The following is a 17,705-nucleotide window of genomic DNA, read 5'->3' as shown; positions in this document are numbered from 1 at the left end:
ATATTTATGTGGAGAAAAGTCTCCATACTTGATCACACTCCCTGGAAATTTTTCCCTTGTGTGACTGCTCCCCAGCCTCTCAGGCTGGGCTCCGTGGTTACCAGCATCCAATCCTGAATGCCGAATCTGCGGCCCTCTAGAAGATGAGCACTCTATAACCACCACAGGAGAGACACCCTTGTCCTTGGATATTGGGTTATCCGCTGATGCATCTGAAGATGCGATCCGGACCATTTGTCCAGCAGATCCCACTGAAAAGTTCTTACGTGAAATCTGCCGAATGGAATTGCTTCGTAGGAAGCCACCATTTTTACCAGGACCCTTGTGCAATGATGCACTGTTTTTAGGAGGTTCCTGACTTGCTCGGATAACTCCCTGGCTTTCTCTTCCGGGAGAAACACCTTTTTCTGGACTGTGTCCAGAATCATCCCTAGGCACAGCAGACGTGTCGTCGGGATCAGCTGCGATTTTGGAATATTTAGAATCCACCCGTGCTGATTGTAGCAGTATCCGAGATAGTGCTACTCCGACCTCCAACTGTTCCCTGGACTATGCCCCTATCAGGAGATCGTCCAAGTAAGGGATAATTAAGACGCCTTTTCTTCGAAGAAGAATCATCAATTCGGCCATTACCTTGGTAAAGACCCCGGGGTGCCGTGGACAATCCAAACGGCAGCGTCTGAAACTGATAGTGACAGTTCTGCACCACGAACCTGAGGTACCCTTAGTGAGAAGGGCAAATTTGGGACATAGAGGTAAGCATCCCTGATGTCCCGGGACACTATATAGTCCCCTTCTTCCTGGTTCGTTATCACTGCTCTGAGTGACTTCATCTTAATTTGAACCTTTGTAAGTGTTCAAAAAAATTTTTTTTTTTTAGAATAAGTCTCACCTAGCCTTCTGGCTTCAGTACCACAATATAGTGTGGAATAATACCCCTTTTCTGTAGTAGGAGGGGTAATTTAATTGTCACCTGCTGGGAACACAGCTTGTGAATTTTTTCCCATACTACCTCCTTGTCGGAGGGAGACTTGGTAAAGCAGACTTCAGGAGCCTGCGAAGGGGAAACGTCTCGACATTCCCATCTGTACCCCCGGGATACTACTTGTAGGATCCAGGGGTCCTGTACGGTCTCAGCGCCATGCTGAGAACTTGTCAGACGCGGTGGAACGCTTCTGTTCCTGGGAATAGGCTGCCTGTTGCAGTCTTCTTCCCTTTCCTCTATCCCTGGGCAGATATGATCTTATAGGGACGAGAGGACTGAGGCTGAAAAGACGGTGTCTTTTTCTGCAGAGATGTGACTTAGGGTAAAAAACGGTGGATTTTCCAGCAGTTGCCGTGACCCCAAACAAGTCCTCTTCCTTTATACGGCCATACTGTGCCGTTTGGAATCTGCATCACCTGACCACTGTCGTGTCCATAACATCTTCTGGCAGTTATGGACATCGCGTTTATTCATGATGCCAGAGTGCAAATATCCCTCTGTGCATCTCGCATATATAGAAATGCTCTATAGTCAATAAAATACTGTCCCTGTCAAGGGTATCAATATTTTTAGTCAGGGAATCCGACCAAGCCACCCTAGCTCTGCACATCCAGGCTGAGGCGATCGCTGGCCGCAGTATAACACCAGTATGTGTGTATATACTTTTTATTATATTTTCCAGCCTTGTCAGCTGGTCCTTGAGGACGGCCCTATCTATAGACGGTACCGCCACTTGTTTTGATAAGCGTGTGAGCGCCTTATCCACCTTAAGGGGTGTTTTCCAACGCGCCCTAACTTCTGGCGGGAAAGGGTATACCGCCCATAATTTTCTATCGGGGGGAACCCACGCATCATCACACACTTTATTTAATTTATCTGATTCAGGAAAAACTATGGTAGTTTTTTCACATCCCACATAATACCCTCTTTTGTGGTACTTGTAGTATCAGAAATACGTAACACCTCCTTCATTGCCTTTAACGTGTGGCCCTAATAAGGAATACGTTTGTTTATTCACCGTCGACACTGGATTCAGTGTCCCTGTCTGTGTCTGTGTTGACCGACTAAAGTAAACGGGCGTTTTAAAACCCTTGACGGTGTTTTTGAGACGTCTGGACCGTACTAATTGTTTGTCGGCCGTCTCATGTCGTCAACCGACCTTGCAGCGTGTTGACATTATCACGTAATTTCCTAAATAAGCCATCCATTCCGGTGTCGACTCCCTAGAGAGTGACATCACCATTACAGGCAATTGCTCCGCCTCCTCACCAACATCGTCCTCCTACCTGTCGACACACACGTACCGACACACAGCACACACACAGGGAATGCTCTGATAGAGGACAGGACCCACTAGCCCTTTGGAGAGACAGAGGGAGAGTTTGCCAGCACACACCAAAAACGCTATAATTATATAGGGACAACCTTATATAAGCGTTTTCCCTTATAGCATCTTAATATATATATATAAGCATATCGCCAAATTAGTGCCCCCCCTCTCTGTTTTAACCCTGTTTCTGTAGTGCAGTGCAGGGGAGAGCCTGGGAGCCTTCCCTCCAGCCTTTCTGTGAGGGAAAATGGCGCTGTGTGCTGAGGAGATAGGCCCCGCCCCTTTTTCGGCGGCCTCGTCTCCCGCTCTTAACGGATTCTGGCAGGGGTTAAATATCTCCATATAGCCTCCGGAGGCTATATGTGAGGTATTTTTAGCCAAAATAGGTATTCATTTGCCTCCCAGGGCGCCCCCCTCCCAGCGCCCTGCACCCTCAGTGACTGCCGTGTGAAGTGTGCTGAGAGGAAAATGGCGCACAGCTGCAGTGCTGTGCGCTACCTTTAGAAGACTGAGGAGTCTTCTGCCGCCGATTCTGGACCTCTTCTTACTTCAGCATCTGCAAGGGGGCCGGCGGCAAGGCTCCGGTGACCATCCAGGCTGTACCTGTGATCGTCCCTCTGGAGCTGATGTCCAGTAGCCAAGAAGCCAATCCATCCTGCACGCAGGCGAGTTCACTTCTTCTCCCCTAAGTCCCTCGTTGCAGTGATCCTGTTGCCAGCAGGACTCACTGTAAAATAAAAAACCTAAGCTAAACTTTCCTAAGCAGCTCTTTAGGAGAGCCACCTAGATTGCACCCTTCTCGGCCGGGCACAAAATCTAACTGGCTTGGAGGAGGGTCATAGGGGGAGGAGCCAGTGCACACCACCTGATCCTAAAGCTTTACTTTTTGTGCCCTGTCTCCTGCGGAGCCGCTATTCCCCATGGTCCTTTCAGGAACCCCAGCATCCACTAGGACGATAGAGAAACTGAAGTTTTTTTGGTTATATGGTTGGTAGTTACTTGTTTGACCTGTATATTTTGGATATTGCTTGATTAATGGTTCCCCTGTTTGTTGCTTGTTTTGTTGTTGCCAGTTCTGATGTCTTTTTCTTGTATGTGTTGGAGTTTCTTGTTGGTTTGTCTGTATCTTGAGTCTTATGTGGAAATGGTTGTCTTTTTGAATTTCGATTCTGAAAGTAAAATTCTATTTCTTGTAGATCTCTTGAATTTTCGTTGTTTTTGAAGGATGATATCTTCAAGTTTACCTAATTTGTCATTTGTCATACGCATAAGATTTTTAAATTTCTCCATCTTTGATAGACTGTCAAACCTTTTTTCAAATACTTGAATATTTTCATTAGTTTTTGTTAGGGTGATGGATCTATCTTCAACTATAAGAGGGACCGATACAGATCTTCAAAAATTCATTTGGCATATAAACAAGAACAATATCAATTTAGAATTTACAACAAACACAAGCAGAAATAAAGTAACCTTTTTAGACCTAGAGATCTTCATTGAAAATAATCAAATTAACACCAAAACTCACATTAAAGAAGTGGAAACAATATCCTGCCAAGTTCAAGTAATCATCATATAAACTGGAAAGCAAGTATACCTTCAAGCCAATTACAAAGAATCAGAAGAAATTGTAGTCAATATGAAACATATGAAAAACAGAGTGAGAATATGATACAGAATTTCATTCAGAAAGGATATAAAGTAGAATTAAATAAACAAAAGAACAAGATTGATATTATGGATAGAAGAGACCTCATCAAATATAAAGAAAAAGGACCAGATGAACATATAGAAAAAATTAAATTCATCACCCAATATAACAGCAATCATCAAACCATAGAAGCTATGCTACATAAGCATTGGCATATTTTAAAATTGGATGATGATTTGAAAGACTGCCTAACAGATAAACCGAAGACTATATATAGAAAGGCAAAGAACATTAAACAAGACCTTATGAAAAGCCATCAGAAAAGTTTTCCAAAAAATACTCAAAGGGTTATCATTACTGTCTTAATTGTAAAGCCTGTAAAAATTTAAACAAAACTATAACTAAACCAGAAGAAACCTTTAAATCAAACAAAACTGGAAAAAAACTTATGTAATCAGAGACCATTTAAGTTGTGAGACGGAGCAAGTAATTTACCTCCTGGAATGCCCATGTGGGCTACAGTATATTGGCCAGACCAAGAGAAAATTTAAAATAAGACTGGCAGAACACATCTACAATATAAGAAGAGGTCTGAGCACTCACAGTGTGTCAAAACATTTCCTAGATTCTCACAATAAGGACCCACATGGACTAAAATTTCTAGCAATAAAACAAAATTCAGAATAACTGGAGAGGTGGAAATATTGTCACAGACTTATTAAAAAATGAAACAAGATGGATCTTTGAAATGAAAACTTTACTACCCCATGGACTTAATATTGACATTGAATTAAATGCATTTTTATAGTACACAGAATTCACTTTTATTTTGACAAGTATTTTAAGTGGCACTTAATTTTTAAAAAAATGTTTTTTTCTGTTTATAATAATATTACCATTGTTTAAATAGGAGCACATGCTTGCCGCTTTTTTGACGTTAACTTCCTGTGTGCACTTCCGTTTTCAAAAATGAACAATAAAAGTTTTTCTAGTATAAAGGAAGGACCAGGAAACACAATTGCCATCCATGATTAAGTGTGCGGTGACGCACGAAACGCGTTGGAGGCACAGAGCTACAGCATACCATCTGACCGGCCCGAACTCCCTGACGCCGAGCCGCAGTGTGACGTCATCGAGCCGCGACCTAACAGCTAGCCGCGATCCCTTACCGCTGGACGCAGCGGTATGGGAGAGAAGGGTTCAACATACCATCTTTTGGAATCCTGCATGGTACCGGTTAGTAGTCAGGGACAGTTAGAACTTTCACATTCTGTGAATCGGAACGGACTGAGCTCAAATTCTCCAAAAGGAGCTGTAAACACGTTTTATACTAACAATCTTTTCTCTACAGGTGACACTTTTTCATAATTTTTATAGCGCTTGTTATATGAATTTTATTAGTGTCCGTTTTAAACAGAGCAGCTTAGACACGTACAGCGCAGTTGCTCACACATTCTAATCTGTAAGAAAATGGCGCCAAAATCTCAGTTAGGGAGCGAGGGAGAGAGATAAGCAGCGGGAACACCAGCAGTAGGTTGGCGCCTGGAGCTGGGGGAGGGGCTACAGGTCAGCGCATTATCCCCTCTGCTGGTCCTCACCACCGGGTACTGTGAAGCCTACGTAACATGGATTTCTTAAAATCCAACCTGTGCTCCCTACCCTGGTGGATATCGTGGGGTCCCTGTGCAGTACAGTGTTAACGCCAGCGGTGCGGTCCGTCTCTTGGGACCGAGACCGGAAACGCGATTTACCGGCAGGTCCCGCCTGGGGGACCCTTTTACCTCCTCCCTGATGTGCAGCCACGCGATCCTGGAGCGCGTCAGCGGCGGTGTGCCTATAAGCCGGTGCGCCTCCGCTGCAAGTACCCGGGAACCGGCCGCGGGAGTAAGCAGCGCTGCAGCGGAGGTTATTGAGCCGCAGCACAGCATATCAGACTGACATAGAAAGTGCTGCAGCCCTTGAAGTCTTTTAAAAAAAGCTCTTTTCAGGGCTGCCTAGCGCAGCGCCCCCTTGTTAGGTGACCTGCTCTGCAGGCACCAACTTACAAACTGAGCTCCAGTGTACGGAGCAGGGTTTTAGAGGAGGCGGTGCAATGCATCCTGGGAACAGTCAAAGCTTTAGCCTGTTGGTGCCTCGGATCAAGATCCAACTCTACACCCCGATGTATTCCCTGTGGAACACAGTGTACCCCGCTGCAGAAATATTTTTTCTTTGCTGAGGGGCTATGTAATAAACCTCCTCTTTCAAAATATAAAAATTGTAATCAATAAGGGTGATTCACCTTGCTGCAAGTGAAAGCTTCTGAATATATTTACTCTCAGTATTAGTCAAACGTTAAGTGTATCACAGTATTGTGTCAATCATGTGTGGATGACATACACAGAGACCAAAATCTCATCTCTTCATAAATTGTGGACGAGAAATAACAATTTATTATGGCGTCTGTATAAACCGGAGACAGAAATGTCTAGTGGCACCTTTTAAAGTAGTTGAAAAGCATTGCCAAGTTATCACAAATGATGCATTTCATATAAACATATATACAGGTTGAGTATCCCTTATCCAAAATGCTTGGCACCAGAAGTATTTTGGATATCGGATTTTTCCGTATTTTGGAATAAATGCATCCCATAATGAGATATCATGGCGATGGGACCCAAGCCTAAGCACAGAATGAATCTATGTATCATATACACCTTGTACACATAGCCTGAAGGTAATTTTAGCCAATATTTTTAATAATTTTGTGCATTAAACAAAGTGTGTACATTCACACAATTCATTTATGTTTCATATACACACAGCCTGAAGGTCATTTAATACAATATTTTTAATATCTTTCTGTAATAAACAAAGTTTGTGTACACTGAGCCATCAGAAAACAAAGGTTTCACTATTTCACTCTCACTCAAAAAAATCCGTATTTCGGAATATTCGGATATGGGATACTCAACCTGTATACATATATATACATACATACATACACTTTACTGACATTTAGTATTAATGTTCAGAAAGAAAAGCTGTAATAATATAGCAGTATACTGTATTCATAACAGATCAAAACAGCATATAATAAGAATTTACTTACCGATAATTCTATTTCTCGGAGTCCGTAGTGGATGCTGGGGTTCCTGAAAGGACCATGGGGGAATAGCGGCTCCGCAGGAGACAGGGCACAAAAAGTAAAGCTTTAGGATCAGGTGGTGTGCACTGGCTCCTCCCCCTATGACCCTCCTCCAAGCCTCAGTTAGGTACTGTGCCCGGACGAGCGTACACAATAAGGAAGGATTTATGAATCCCGGGTAAGACTCATACCAGCCACACCAAACACACTGTACAACCTGTGATCTGAACCCAGTTAACAGTATGATAACAGCGGAGCCTCTGAAAAGATGGCTCACAACAATAATAACCCGATTTTTGTAACTATGTACAAGTAATGCAGATAATCCGCACTTGGGATGGGCGCCCAGCATCCACTACGGACTCCGAGAAATAGAATTATCGGTAAGTAAATTCTTATTTTCTCTATCGTCCTAGTGGATGCTGGGGTTCCTGAAAGGACCATGGGGATTATACCAAAGCTCCCAAACGGGCGGGAGAGTGCGGATGACTCTGCAGCACCGAATGAGAGAACTCCAGGTCCTCCTTAGCCAGGGTATCAAATTTGTAGGATTTTACAAACGTGTTTGCCCCTGACTAAATAGCCGCTCGGCAAAGTTGTAAAGCCGAGACCCCTCGGGCAGCCGCCCAAGATGAGCCCACCTTCCTTGTGGAATGGGCATTTACATATTTTGGCTGTGGCAGGCCTGCCACAGAATGTGCAAGCTGAATTGTATTACACATCCAACTAGCAAAAGTCTGCTTAAAAGCAAGAGCACCCAGTTTGTTGGGTGCATACAGGATAACAGCAAGTCAGTTTTCCTGACTCCAGCCGTCCTGGAACCTATATTTTCAGGGCCCTGACCACATCTAGCAACTTGGAGTCCTCCAAGTCCCTAGTAGGCGCAAGACACCACAATAAGCTGGTTCAGGTGAAACACTGACACCACCTTAGGGAGAGAACTGGGGACGAGTCCGCAGCTCTGCCCTGTCCGAATGGACAAACAGATATGGGCTTTTTTTGAGAAAAAAACCACCAATTTGACACTCGCCTGGTCCAGGCCAGGTCCAAGAGCATGTTCACTTTTCATGTGAGATGCTTCAAATCCACAGATTTGACTGGTTTTAAACCAATGTGTTTTGAGGAATCCCAGAACTACGTTGAGATCCCACAGTGCCACTGGAGGCACAAAAGGGGGTTGTATATGCAATACTCCCTTGACAAACTTCTGGACTTCAGGAACTGAAGCCAATTCTTTCTGGAAGAAAAATCGACAGGGCCGAAATTTGAACCTTAATGGACCCCAATTTGAGGCCCATAGACACTCCTGTTTGCAAGAAATGCAGGAATCGACCGAGTTGAAATTTCTTCGTGGGGCCTTCCTGGCCTCACACCACGCAACATATTTTCGCCACATGTGGTGATAATGTTGTGCGGTCACCTCCTTTCTGGCTTTGACCAGGGTAGGAATGACCTCTTCCTGAATGCCTTTTCCCTTAGGATCCGGCGTTCCACCGCCATGCCGTCAAACGCAGCTGCGGTAAGTCTTGGAACAGACATGGTACTTGCTGAAACAAGTCCCTTCTTAGCGGCAGAGGCCATAAGTCCTCTGTGAGCATCTCTTGAAGTTCCGGGTACCAAGTCCTTCTTGGCCAATCCGGAGCCATGAGTATAGTTCTTACTCCTCTACGTCTTATAATTCTCAGTACCTTAGGTATGAAAAGCAGAGGATGGAACACATACACCGACTGGTACACCCACGGTGTTACCAGAACGTCCACAGCTATTGCCTGAGGGTCTCTTAACCTGGCGCAATACCTGTCCCGTTTTTTGTTCAGACGGGACGCCATCATGTCCACCTTTGGTAATTCCCAACGGTTTACAATTATGTGGAAAACTTCCCCATGAAGTTCCCACTCTGCCGGGTGGAGGTCGTGCCTACTGAGGAAGTCTGCTTCCCAGTTTCCATTCCCGGAATGAAACACTGCTGACAGTGCTATCACATGATTTTCCGCCCAGCGAAAAGTCCTTGCAGTTTTTGCCACTGCCCTCCTGCTTCTTGTGCCGCCCTGTCTATTTACGTGGGCGACTGCCGTGATGTTTTATCCCACTGGATCAATACCGGCTGACCTTGAAGCAGAGGTCTTGCTAAGCTTAGAGCATTATAAATTTACCCTTAGCTATATTTATGTGGAGAAAAATCTCCAGACTTGATCACACTCCCTGGAATTTTTTTCCTTGTGTGACTGCTCCCCAGCCTCTCGGGCTGGCCTCCGTGGTCACCAACATCCAAAACTGAATGCCGAATCTGCGGCCCTCTAGATGAGCACTCTGTAACCACCACAGGAGAGACACCCTTGTCCTTGGATATAGGGTTATCCGCTGATGCATCTGAAGATGCGATCCGGACCATTTGTCCAGCAGATCCCACTGAAAAGTTCTTGCATGAAATCTGCCGACTGGAATTGCTTCGAAGGAAGTCACCATTTTTTTTACCATGGCCCTTGTGCAATGATGCACTGATTTTAGGAGGTTCCTGACTAGCTCGGATAACTCCCTGGCTTTCTCTTCCGGGAGAAACACCTTTTTCTGGACTGTGTCCAGAATCATCCCTAAGCACAGGAGACTTGTTGTCGGGATCAGCTGCGATTTTGGAATATTTAGAATCCACCCCTGCTGTTGTAACAGTATCCGAGATAGTGCTACTCCGACCTCCAACTGTTCCCTGGACTTTGCCCTTATCAGGAGATCGTCCAAGTAAGGGATAATTAAGACGCCTTTTCTTCGAAGAAGAACCATCATTTCGGCCATTACCTTGGTAAAGACCCGGGGTGCCGTAGACAATCCAAACGGCAGCGTCTGAAACTGATAGTGACAGTTCTGTACCACGAACCTGAGGTACCCTTAGTGATAAGGGCAAATTTGGGACATGGAGGTAAGCATCCCTGATGTCTCGGGACACCAGATAGTCCCCTTCTTCCCGGTTCGTTATCACTGCTCTGAGTGACTCCATCTTGATTTGAACCTTTGTAAGTGTTCAAATTTTTTTAGATTTAGAATAGGTCTCACCTAGCCTTCTGGCTTCAGTACCACAATATAGTGTGGAATAATACCCCCTTTTCTTGTTGTAGGAGGGGTAATTTAATTATCACCTGCTGGGAATACAGCTCGTGAATTTTTTCCCATACTGCCTCCTTGTCGGAGGGAGACCTTGGTAAAGCAGACTTCAGGAGCCTGCGCAGGGGAAACGTCTCGACATTCCAAACTGTACCCCTGGGATACTACTTGTAGGATCCAGGGGTCCTGTACGGTCTCAGCGTCATGCTGAGAGCTTGTCAGAAGCGGTGGAACGCTTCTGTTCCTGGGAATGGGCTGCCTGCTGCAGTCTTCTTCCCTTTCCTCTATCCCTGGGCAGATATGACTCTTATAGGGACGAAAGGACTGAAGCTGAAAAGACGGTGTCTTTTTCTGCAGAGATGTGACTTAGGGTAAAAACGGTGGATTTTCCAGCAGTTGCCGTGGCCACCAGGTCCGATGGACCGACCCCAAATAACTCCTCTTCCTTTATACGGCAATACACCTTTGTGCCGTTTGGAATCTGCATCACCTGACCACTGTCGTGTCCATAAACATCTTCTGGCAGATATGGACATCGCACTTACTCTTGATGCCAGAGTGCAAATATCCCTCTGTGCATCTCGCATATATAGAAATACATCCTTTAAATGCTCTATAGTCAATAAAATACTGTCCCTGTCAAGGGTATCAATATTTTTAGTCAGGGAATCCGACCAAGCCACCCCAGCTCTGCACATCCAGGCTGAGGCGATCGCTGGTCGCAGTATAACACCAGTATGTGTGTATATACTTTTTATGATATTTTTCCAGCCTCCTGTCAGCTGGCTCCTTGAGGACGGCCCTATCTATAGACGGTACCGCCACTTGTTCTGATAAGCGTGTGAGCGCCTTATCCACCCTAAGGGGTGTTTCCCAACGCGCCCTAACTTCTGGCGGGAAAGGGTATACCGCCCATATTTTCTATCGGGGGGAACCCACGCATCATCACACTTCATTTAATTTATCTGATTCAGGAAAAACTACGGTAGTTTTTTCACATCCCACATAATACCCTCTTTTGTGGTACTTGTAGTATCAGAAATATGTAACACCTCCTTCATTGCCCTTAACGTGTGGCCCTAATAAGGAATACGTTTGTTTATTCACCGTCGACACTGGATTCAGTGTCCCTGTCTGTGTCTGTGTCGACCGACTAAAGTAAACGGGCGTTTTAAAACCCCTGACGGTGTTTTTGAGACGTCTGGACCGGTACTAATTGTTTGTCGGCCGTCTCATGTCGTCAACCGACCTTGGCGCGTGTTGACATTATCACGTAATTCCCTAAATAAGCCATCCATTCCGGTGTCGACTCCCTAGAGAGTGACATCACCATTACAGGCAATTGCTCCGCCTCCTCACCAACATCGTCCTCATACATGTCGACACACACGTACCGACACACAGCACACACACAGGGAATGCTCTGATAGAGGACAGGACCTACTAGCCCTTTGGAGAGACAGAGGGAGAGTTTGCCAGCACACACCAAAAACGCTATAATTATATAGGGACAACCTTATATAAGTGTTTTCCCTTATAGCATCTTTTTTATATATTCCTAACGCCAAATTAGTGCCCCCCCTCTCTGTTTTAACCCTGTTTCTGTAGTGCAGTGCAGGGGAGAGCCTGGGAGCCTTCCCTCCAGCCTTTCTGTGAGGGAAAATGGCGCTGTGTGCTGAGGAGATAGGCCCCGCCCCTTTTTCGGCGGCCTCGTCTCCCGCTCTTAACGGATTCTGGCAGGGGTTAAATATCTCCATATAGCCCCCGGAGGCTATATGTGAGGTATTTTTAGCCAAAAAAGGTTTTCATTTGCCTCCCAGGGCGCCCCCCTCCCAGCGCCCTGCACCCTCAGTGACTGCCGTGTGAAGTGTGCTGAGAGGAAAATGGCGCACAGCTGCAGTGCTGTGCGCTACCTTAAGAAGACTGAGGAGTCTTCTGCCGCCGATTCTGGACCTCTTCTCGTTTCAGCATCTGCAAGGGGGCCGGCGGCGAGGCTCCGGTGACCATCCAGGCTGTACCTGTGATCGTCCCTCTGGAGCTAATGTCCAGTAGCCAAGAAGCCAATCCATCCTGCACGCAGGTGAGTTCACTTCTTCTCCCCTAAGTCCCTCGTTGCAGTGATCCTGTTGCCAGCAGGACTCACTGTAAAATAAAAAACCTAAGCTAAACTTTTCTAAGCAGCTCTTTAGGAGAGCCACCTAGATTGCACTCTTCTCGGCCGGGCACAAAAATCTAACTGAGGCTTGGAGGAGGGTCATAGGGGGAGGAGCCAGTGCACACCACCTGATCCTAAAGCTTTACTTTTTGTGCCCTGTCTCCTGCGGAGCCGCTATTCCCCCATGGTCCTTTCAGGAACCCCAGCATCCACTAGGACGATAGAGAAATCACTATATCATCACAATTGTCCACTTTTGTAAACATACATGTGCCTCTTAAAAGCAGTTTAAGGGGTATATGCAATTAGCGGCGAATCGCGGCAATTTTTCGGCCGTTTTTTAATTCGACCGTCGAATTCCGGCAAGTGGGTGCCGGAATGCAACATATTCAATAAAAAACGGATTCGACAGTCCCGCTGTCAAAAAACGGGCGATTTGACGGATTTTGATCAGATTTTAAAAAAAAACGGAAAAACGGTAAAAACCCGGAAAAAAAACTGCGTGGGGTCCCCCCTCCAAAGCATAACCAGCCTCGGGCTCTTCGAGCCGGTCCTGGTTCTAAAAATCTGGAGGGAAAAAAATGACAGGGGATCCCCCGTATTTTTAAAACCAGCACCGGGCTCTGCGCCTGGTGCAAAAAATACGGGGGACAAAAAGAGTAGGGGTCCCCCGTATTTTTTACACCAGCATCGGGCTCCACTAGCTGGACAGATAATGCCACAGCCGGGGGTCACTTTTATATAGCGCCCTGCAGCCGTGGCATTAAATATCCAACTAGTCACCCCTGGCCGGGGTACCCTGGGGGAGTGGGGACCCCTTCAATCAAGGGGTCCCCCCCAGCCACCCAAGGGCCAGGGGTGAAGCCCGAGGCTGTCCCCCCCCCCCCATCCAAGGGCTGCGGATGGGGGGCTGATAGCCTTAGGAAAATTGAAAGAATATTGTTTTTTTCCCAGTAGTACTACAAGTCCCAGCAAGCCTCCCCCGCAAGCTGGTACTTGGAGTACCACAAGTACCAGCATGCGGGAGAAAAATGGGCCCGCTGGTACCTGTAGTTCTACTGGAAAAAAAATACCCAAATAAAAACAGGACACGCACACCGTGGTAGTAAAACTTTATTTCACACATGTCGACACATACATACTTACCTATGTTCACACGCCGACCTCTGTCCACTTGTCCAAGTAGAATCCACGTGTACCTGTGAATAAAATTATACTCACCTCAATCCAGTGTCCAGATTATAATCCACATACTTGGCAAAAAAAAAACAAAAAAAAAAACGAACACCCGAACCAAACGGACTGAAAGGGGTCCCATGTTTACACATGGGACCCCTTTCCCCGAATGCAGAGACCCCCCCGTGACTGCTGTCACAGAAAGGTCTCTTCATCCAATCAGCGAGCGCAACGTCCTGGCACTCTGCTGATTGGCTGTATGTGCGTCTGAGCTGTCAGACAGCGCATCGCAAAGCCTCCATTATATTCAATGGTGGGAACTTTGCGTCAGCGGTGAGGTCACCCACGGTCAGCGGCTGACCGCGGGTAACCCCACCGCTGACCGCAAAGTTCTTACCATTGAAACTAATGGAGGGAGCTGTGCGATGCGGTCTGACAGCAGATGCGCATACAGCCAATCAGGAGAGTGCCACGAAGTAGAGCTTCCCGATTGGCTTAAGAGACCTTTCTGTGACAGCAGTCATGGGGGGGGGTCTCTGCATTCGGGGAAAGGGGTCCCATGTGTAAACATGGGACCCCTTTCAGTCCGCCTGGTTCGGGTGTTCGTTTTTTTTTTTTTTGCCAAGTACGTGGATTATAATCTAAACACTGGATTGAGGCGAGTATAATTTTATTCACAGGTACACGTGGATTCTACTTGGACAAGTGGACAGAGGTCGGCGTGTGAACATAGGTAAGTATGTGTGAGTCGACATGTGTGAAATAAAGTTTTACTACCACGGTGTGCGTGTCCTGTTTTTATTTGGGTATTTTTTTTTCAGTAGAACTACAGGTACCAGCGGGCCCATTTTTCTCCCGCATGCTGGTACTTGTGGTTCTCCAAGTACCAGCTTGCGGGGGAGGCTTGCTGGGACTTGTAGTACTACTGGAAAAAAACAATATTCTTTCAATTTTCACAAGGCTATCAGCCCCCCATCCGCAGCCATTGGATGGGGGGAGGGGGGGGGACAGCCTCGGGCTTCACCCCTGGCCCTTGGGTGGCTGGGGGGGGACCCCTTGATTGAAGGGGTTCCCACTCCCCCAGGGTACCCCGGCCAGGGGTGACTAGTTGGATATTTAATGCCACGGCCGCAGGGCACTGTATAAAAGTGACCCCCGGCTGTGGCATTATCTGTCCAGCTAGTGGAGCCCGATGCTGGTGTAAAAAATACGGGGGACCCCTACTCTTTTTGTCCCCCGTATTTTTTGCACCAGGCGCAGAGCCCGGTGCTGGTTTTAAAAATACGGGGATCCCCTGTCATTTTCCCCCCCGGATTTTTAGAACCAGGACCGGCTCGAAGAGCCCGAGGCTGGTTATGCTTAGGAGGGGGGACCCCACGCAATTTTTTTTCCGGATTTTTACCATTCCATTTAAAAAAAATTAAAAATACATAAATAAATACTTGTGCCTCCAAAATAGACAAACCAAGTACCTAATCCCTTCTAATATAAATAGATATGCTATTACCAAAAAAAAAAAAAAAAACCATGTTTTAAATTTTTTTTATTAGATTCCGCCACCAAAGTGTGGCAGATTGAAAATGACTTATTTACTGCCTAAAAGCACTGTTGTCGAATTTCCAAACTTCAATTGAATATACTTTTGGCGAATTGCCGCATTTGTACCATTGCAGAAATGTCGAATTTGACAAATGTCGAATTTCAAAAAGTCGAATTTGGAAAGTCCGTTTTTTTGACGGAAAGTACTGAATTGCATTGTCGATTTTTTTTTGGGGGGGCAAAAATGTCCCGTTTTTCGACATTTTCGGGAATTCGACCGCAATTGCATATACCCCTATGAGGTAAACTTAAGGGCAGTTTAAATCTCAAATTTCAGCATCTGACCATCTAACAAGTAATACATTTAAAGACTCACAGTGGTAAAGATGTTACAGATAGATACTATGGGTCTAGGGGCCAATTCAGTAAGGTTAGCAATTCTGCTAATCAGCAGAATTTGCCAACCTTTAGCACGCATGCTGGAGGCCGCCCAACATGCTGACCGGCGCCTCCCCCCTTTAACAAGCAGAAATGGCTAACAGCACGCAATTTCTGCTTGTTACCAGAAATTAATGATGACTCCTGCCGGCGCAGCTTAGCTGCGGCCGCAGGAGTCCCGGCGCCATTTTTCCTGTCGCAGCGGCTGCGTGACATCACGCAGCGACCGCACCCCCCATCACGCCCCCGTTCGTGCGTACCAGCCCACCGTTTCGGCTGGCACACCCCCGCAACGCTCCTTTTCTTCCCAGAAAACCGAGCGTTGCCGCCCCACCACCGCCTGATTGACAGGCAGAGGCGATCGCATTTTCTGCGTCCCCCCCCACAGAAAATGCAGGCGCATGCGCAGTAGTGCCCGCTGCGCATGCGCCCACACCACCTCAGCAAAAATTACGTACGAATTCCTACTTGCGATTCTTACTGAATTTGACCCCTAATTCAAGTTTGACTGCAAAAGCAAAATCTTTTTCTAATGGCCAAAACCATGTGCACTGCGGGGGGTGCAGATATAACATGTGCAGAGAGTTAGATTTGGGTGGGTTATTTTGTTTCTGTGCAGTGGAAATACTGGCAGCTTTATTTTTGCACTGCATTTTAGATTTCAGTTTGAACACACCACACCCAAATCTAACTCTCTCTGCACATGTTATATCTGCCCCCCCTGCAGTGAACATGGTTTTGCCCATTAGAGGAAGCTATTTCCCCATGTGAAAACAGTGAACGGGGGAGTGAGGGTGAGTCCAGGGGACTTACTGCTGTAGAAGAAAGTGTATAACACTTCTGCTGCGCCTTTCCACACTCGATCTCCCCGCACAGGTGTCTTAACATAACACTGCAGTGACATTGGGATAGAGAGGTCAGCGTGAGTGTTTGTAGGGAGCTATAAGAGGGAATGGTAGATAAAAAGGTACATTTGCGGGCAGGTGTACGTTGCAGCCTTGCCTGTGTGTCTGTGGGAATTAAGCAGATGCCGCCGGGCACAGCAGGACTCTTAGAACTGAACGCACATTTCACAATCACTTTCTCAACAGACTAGTGCAGAGGTTCCCAAACTGTGTGCCGTGGTTCCCAAACGGGGTGCCTCGGGACACTTGCAGGGGTGCCCTGGGTCAATGGTCCAGGACGAAATCAAATTATTCATGGTCAAATATAATAGGCAAAACCAGTGCTGGTGGCTGCCAGTCATAAAATGTGGCCAAACAGAAGTAAATCTTGTCCCTCACCACACAACTGACCCTAAGGATGACATACAAACGCAATCTACTTAATGTAAAATTTCTTTCTAAATTTCTCAATAAGAAATTTTTGGCCATGGGGCGCCCTGAAAAAAATTCTGATATTCTAGGGCGCCGTGATTCAAAAAAGTTTGGAAACCACTGGACTAGTGTATATAAAACAACACTCTGACATACTTTATAGTTTATAATGTGGAGAACAGGAAGCCTGCCACCACATTCTATAGTTTTCCAGAGCTGCAGTGAAGAGTCATGATAATAGTAAACCACTAATTTAAGCTCTCTTCTACCTATAACTTTCATTTTGGGGTTTAGTTCTTTACATTCAGAATTTTAAATAGTCAGTAACTTGAATTAAATAACTGGATTCTAAATAACATCATAATCACCTTTTCTTTCAGAGCACTTCAACAAAACAGATGGAGATACAGGGGGTGAAGAGGTAGAAGATCCTGGCTCTTCTTCATCTTCCAGGTCAGCTACAGGAATAAGTGAGCTCTGAAGTGCCTGAGCAAGCTGTGTAGGGCTGGACGGTATCCCGTTCTCCAGTAGGAATTCATCAAGGTCCATGTACTCCAGGTGAAAAGATTCTCCATCGTATGGAATCGTCTTATCCCAGATAGGGGGCATAAGCGCAGCAGAAACAGACATTGCATTTTCATTAATGTCATCCTTGTCCAATTTGATCTTGTCTTTATCTATAAAATAAAGAGTAAATCGACATTAAGGAAAAAATACAAACAAGGTGAATGTTCCGTATAACTTCTCAAATGTTCCTATTTAGACAAAAAAAAACACAAAGGGGAAATTCAATTGTTTTTGGGCGCTCAACGAGAGCTATGCAATTGTTTCCAGATTGGAGCGAGTGCCATTAGTGCCCATTATTTCTGACTGCATCCTCCTGCAGCAGCAA

The 17,705-nt window shown here is 46.0% G+C and overlaps 1 protein-coding gene across 4 annotated transcripts in view; it reads right to left on the bottom strand.

Annotated features, from left to right (window-relative positions):
* The window catches only part of TEF (TEF transcription factor, PAR bZIP family member), a 114,932-nt gene that overhangs the window by 25,850 nt on the left and 71,377 nt on the right, over nt 1-17,705 (bottom strand). For all 4 annotated transcript variants that reach the window (XM_063940738.1, XM_063940737.1, XM_063940736.1 and 1 more), the window contains exon 2: nt 17,182-17,490. In XM_063940738.1, the coding sequence (XP_063796808.1) occupies nt 17,182-17,490 (309 nt within the window). The remainder of the gene's footprint in view (nt 1-17,181; nt 17,491-17,705) is intronic.

This window comes from Pseudophryne corroboree, chromosome 9, assembly GCF_028390025.1.
Source record: "Pseudophryne corroboree isolate aPseCor3 chromosome 9, aPseCor3.hap2, whole genome shotgun sequence".
Taxonomy (NCBI): Eukaryota; Metazoa; Chordata; class Amphibia; order Anura; family Myobatrachidae; genus Pseudophryne; species Pseudophryne corroboree.
Note: the sequence above shows the minus strand (reverse complement) of the source record. Positions and strands in the feature narration are given on the sequence as shown.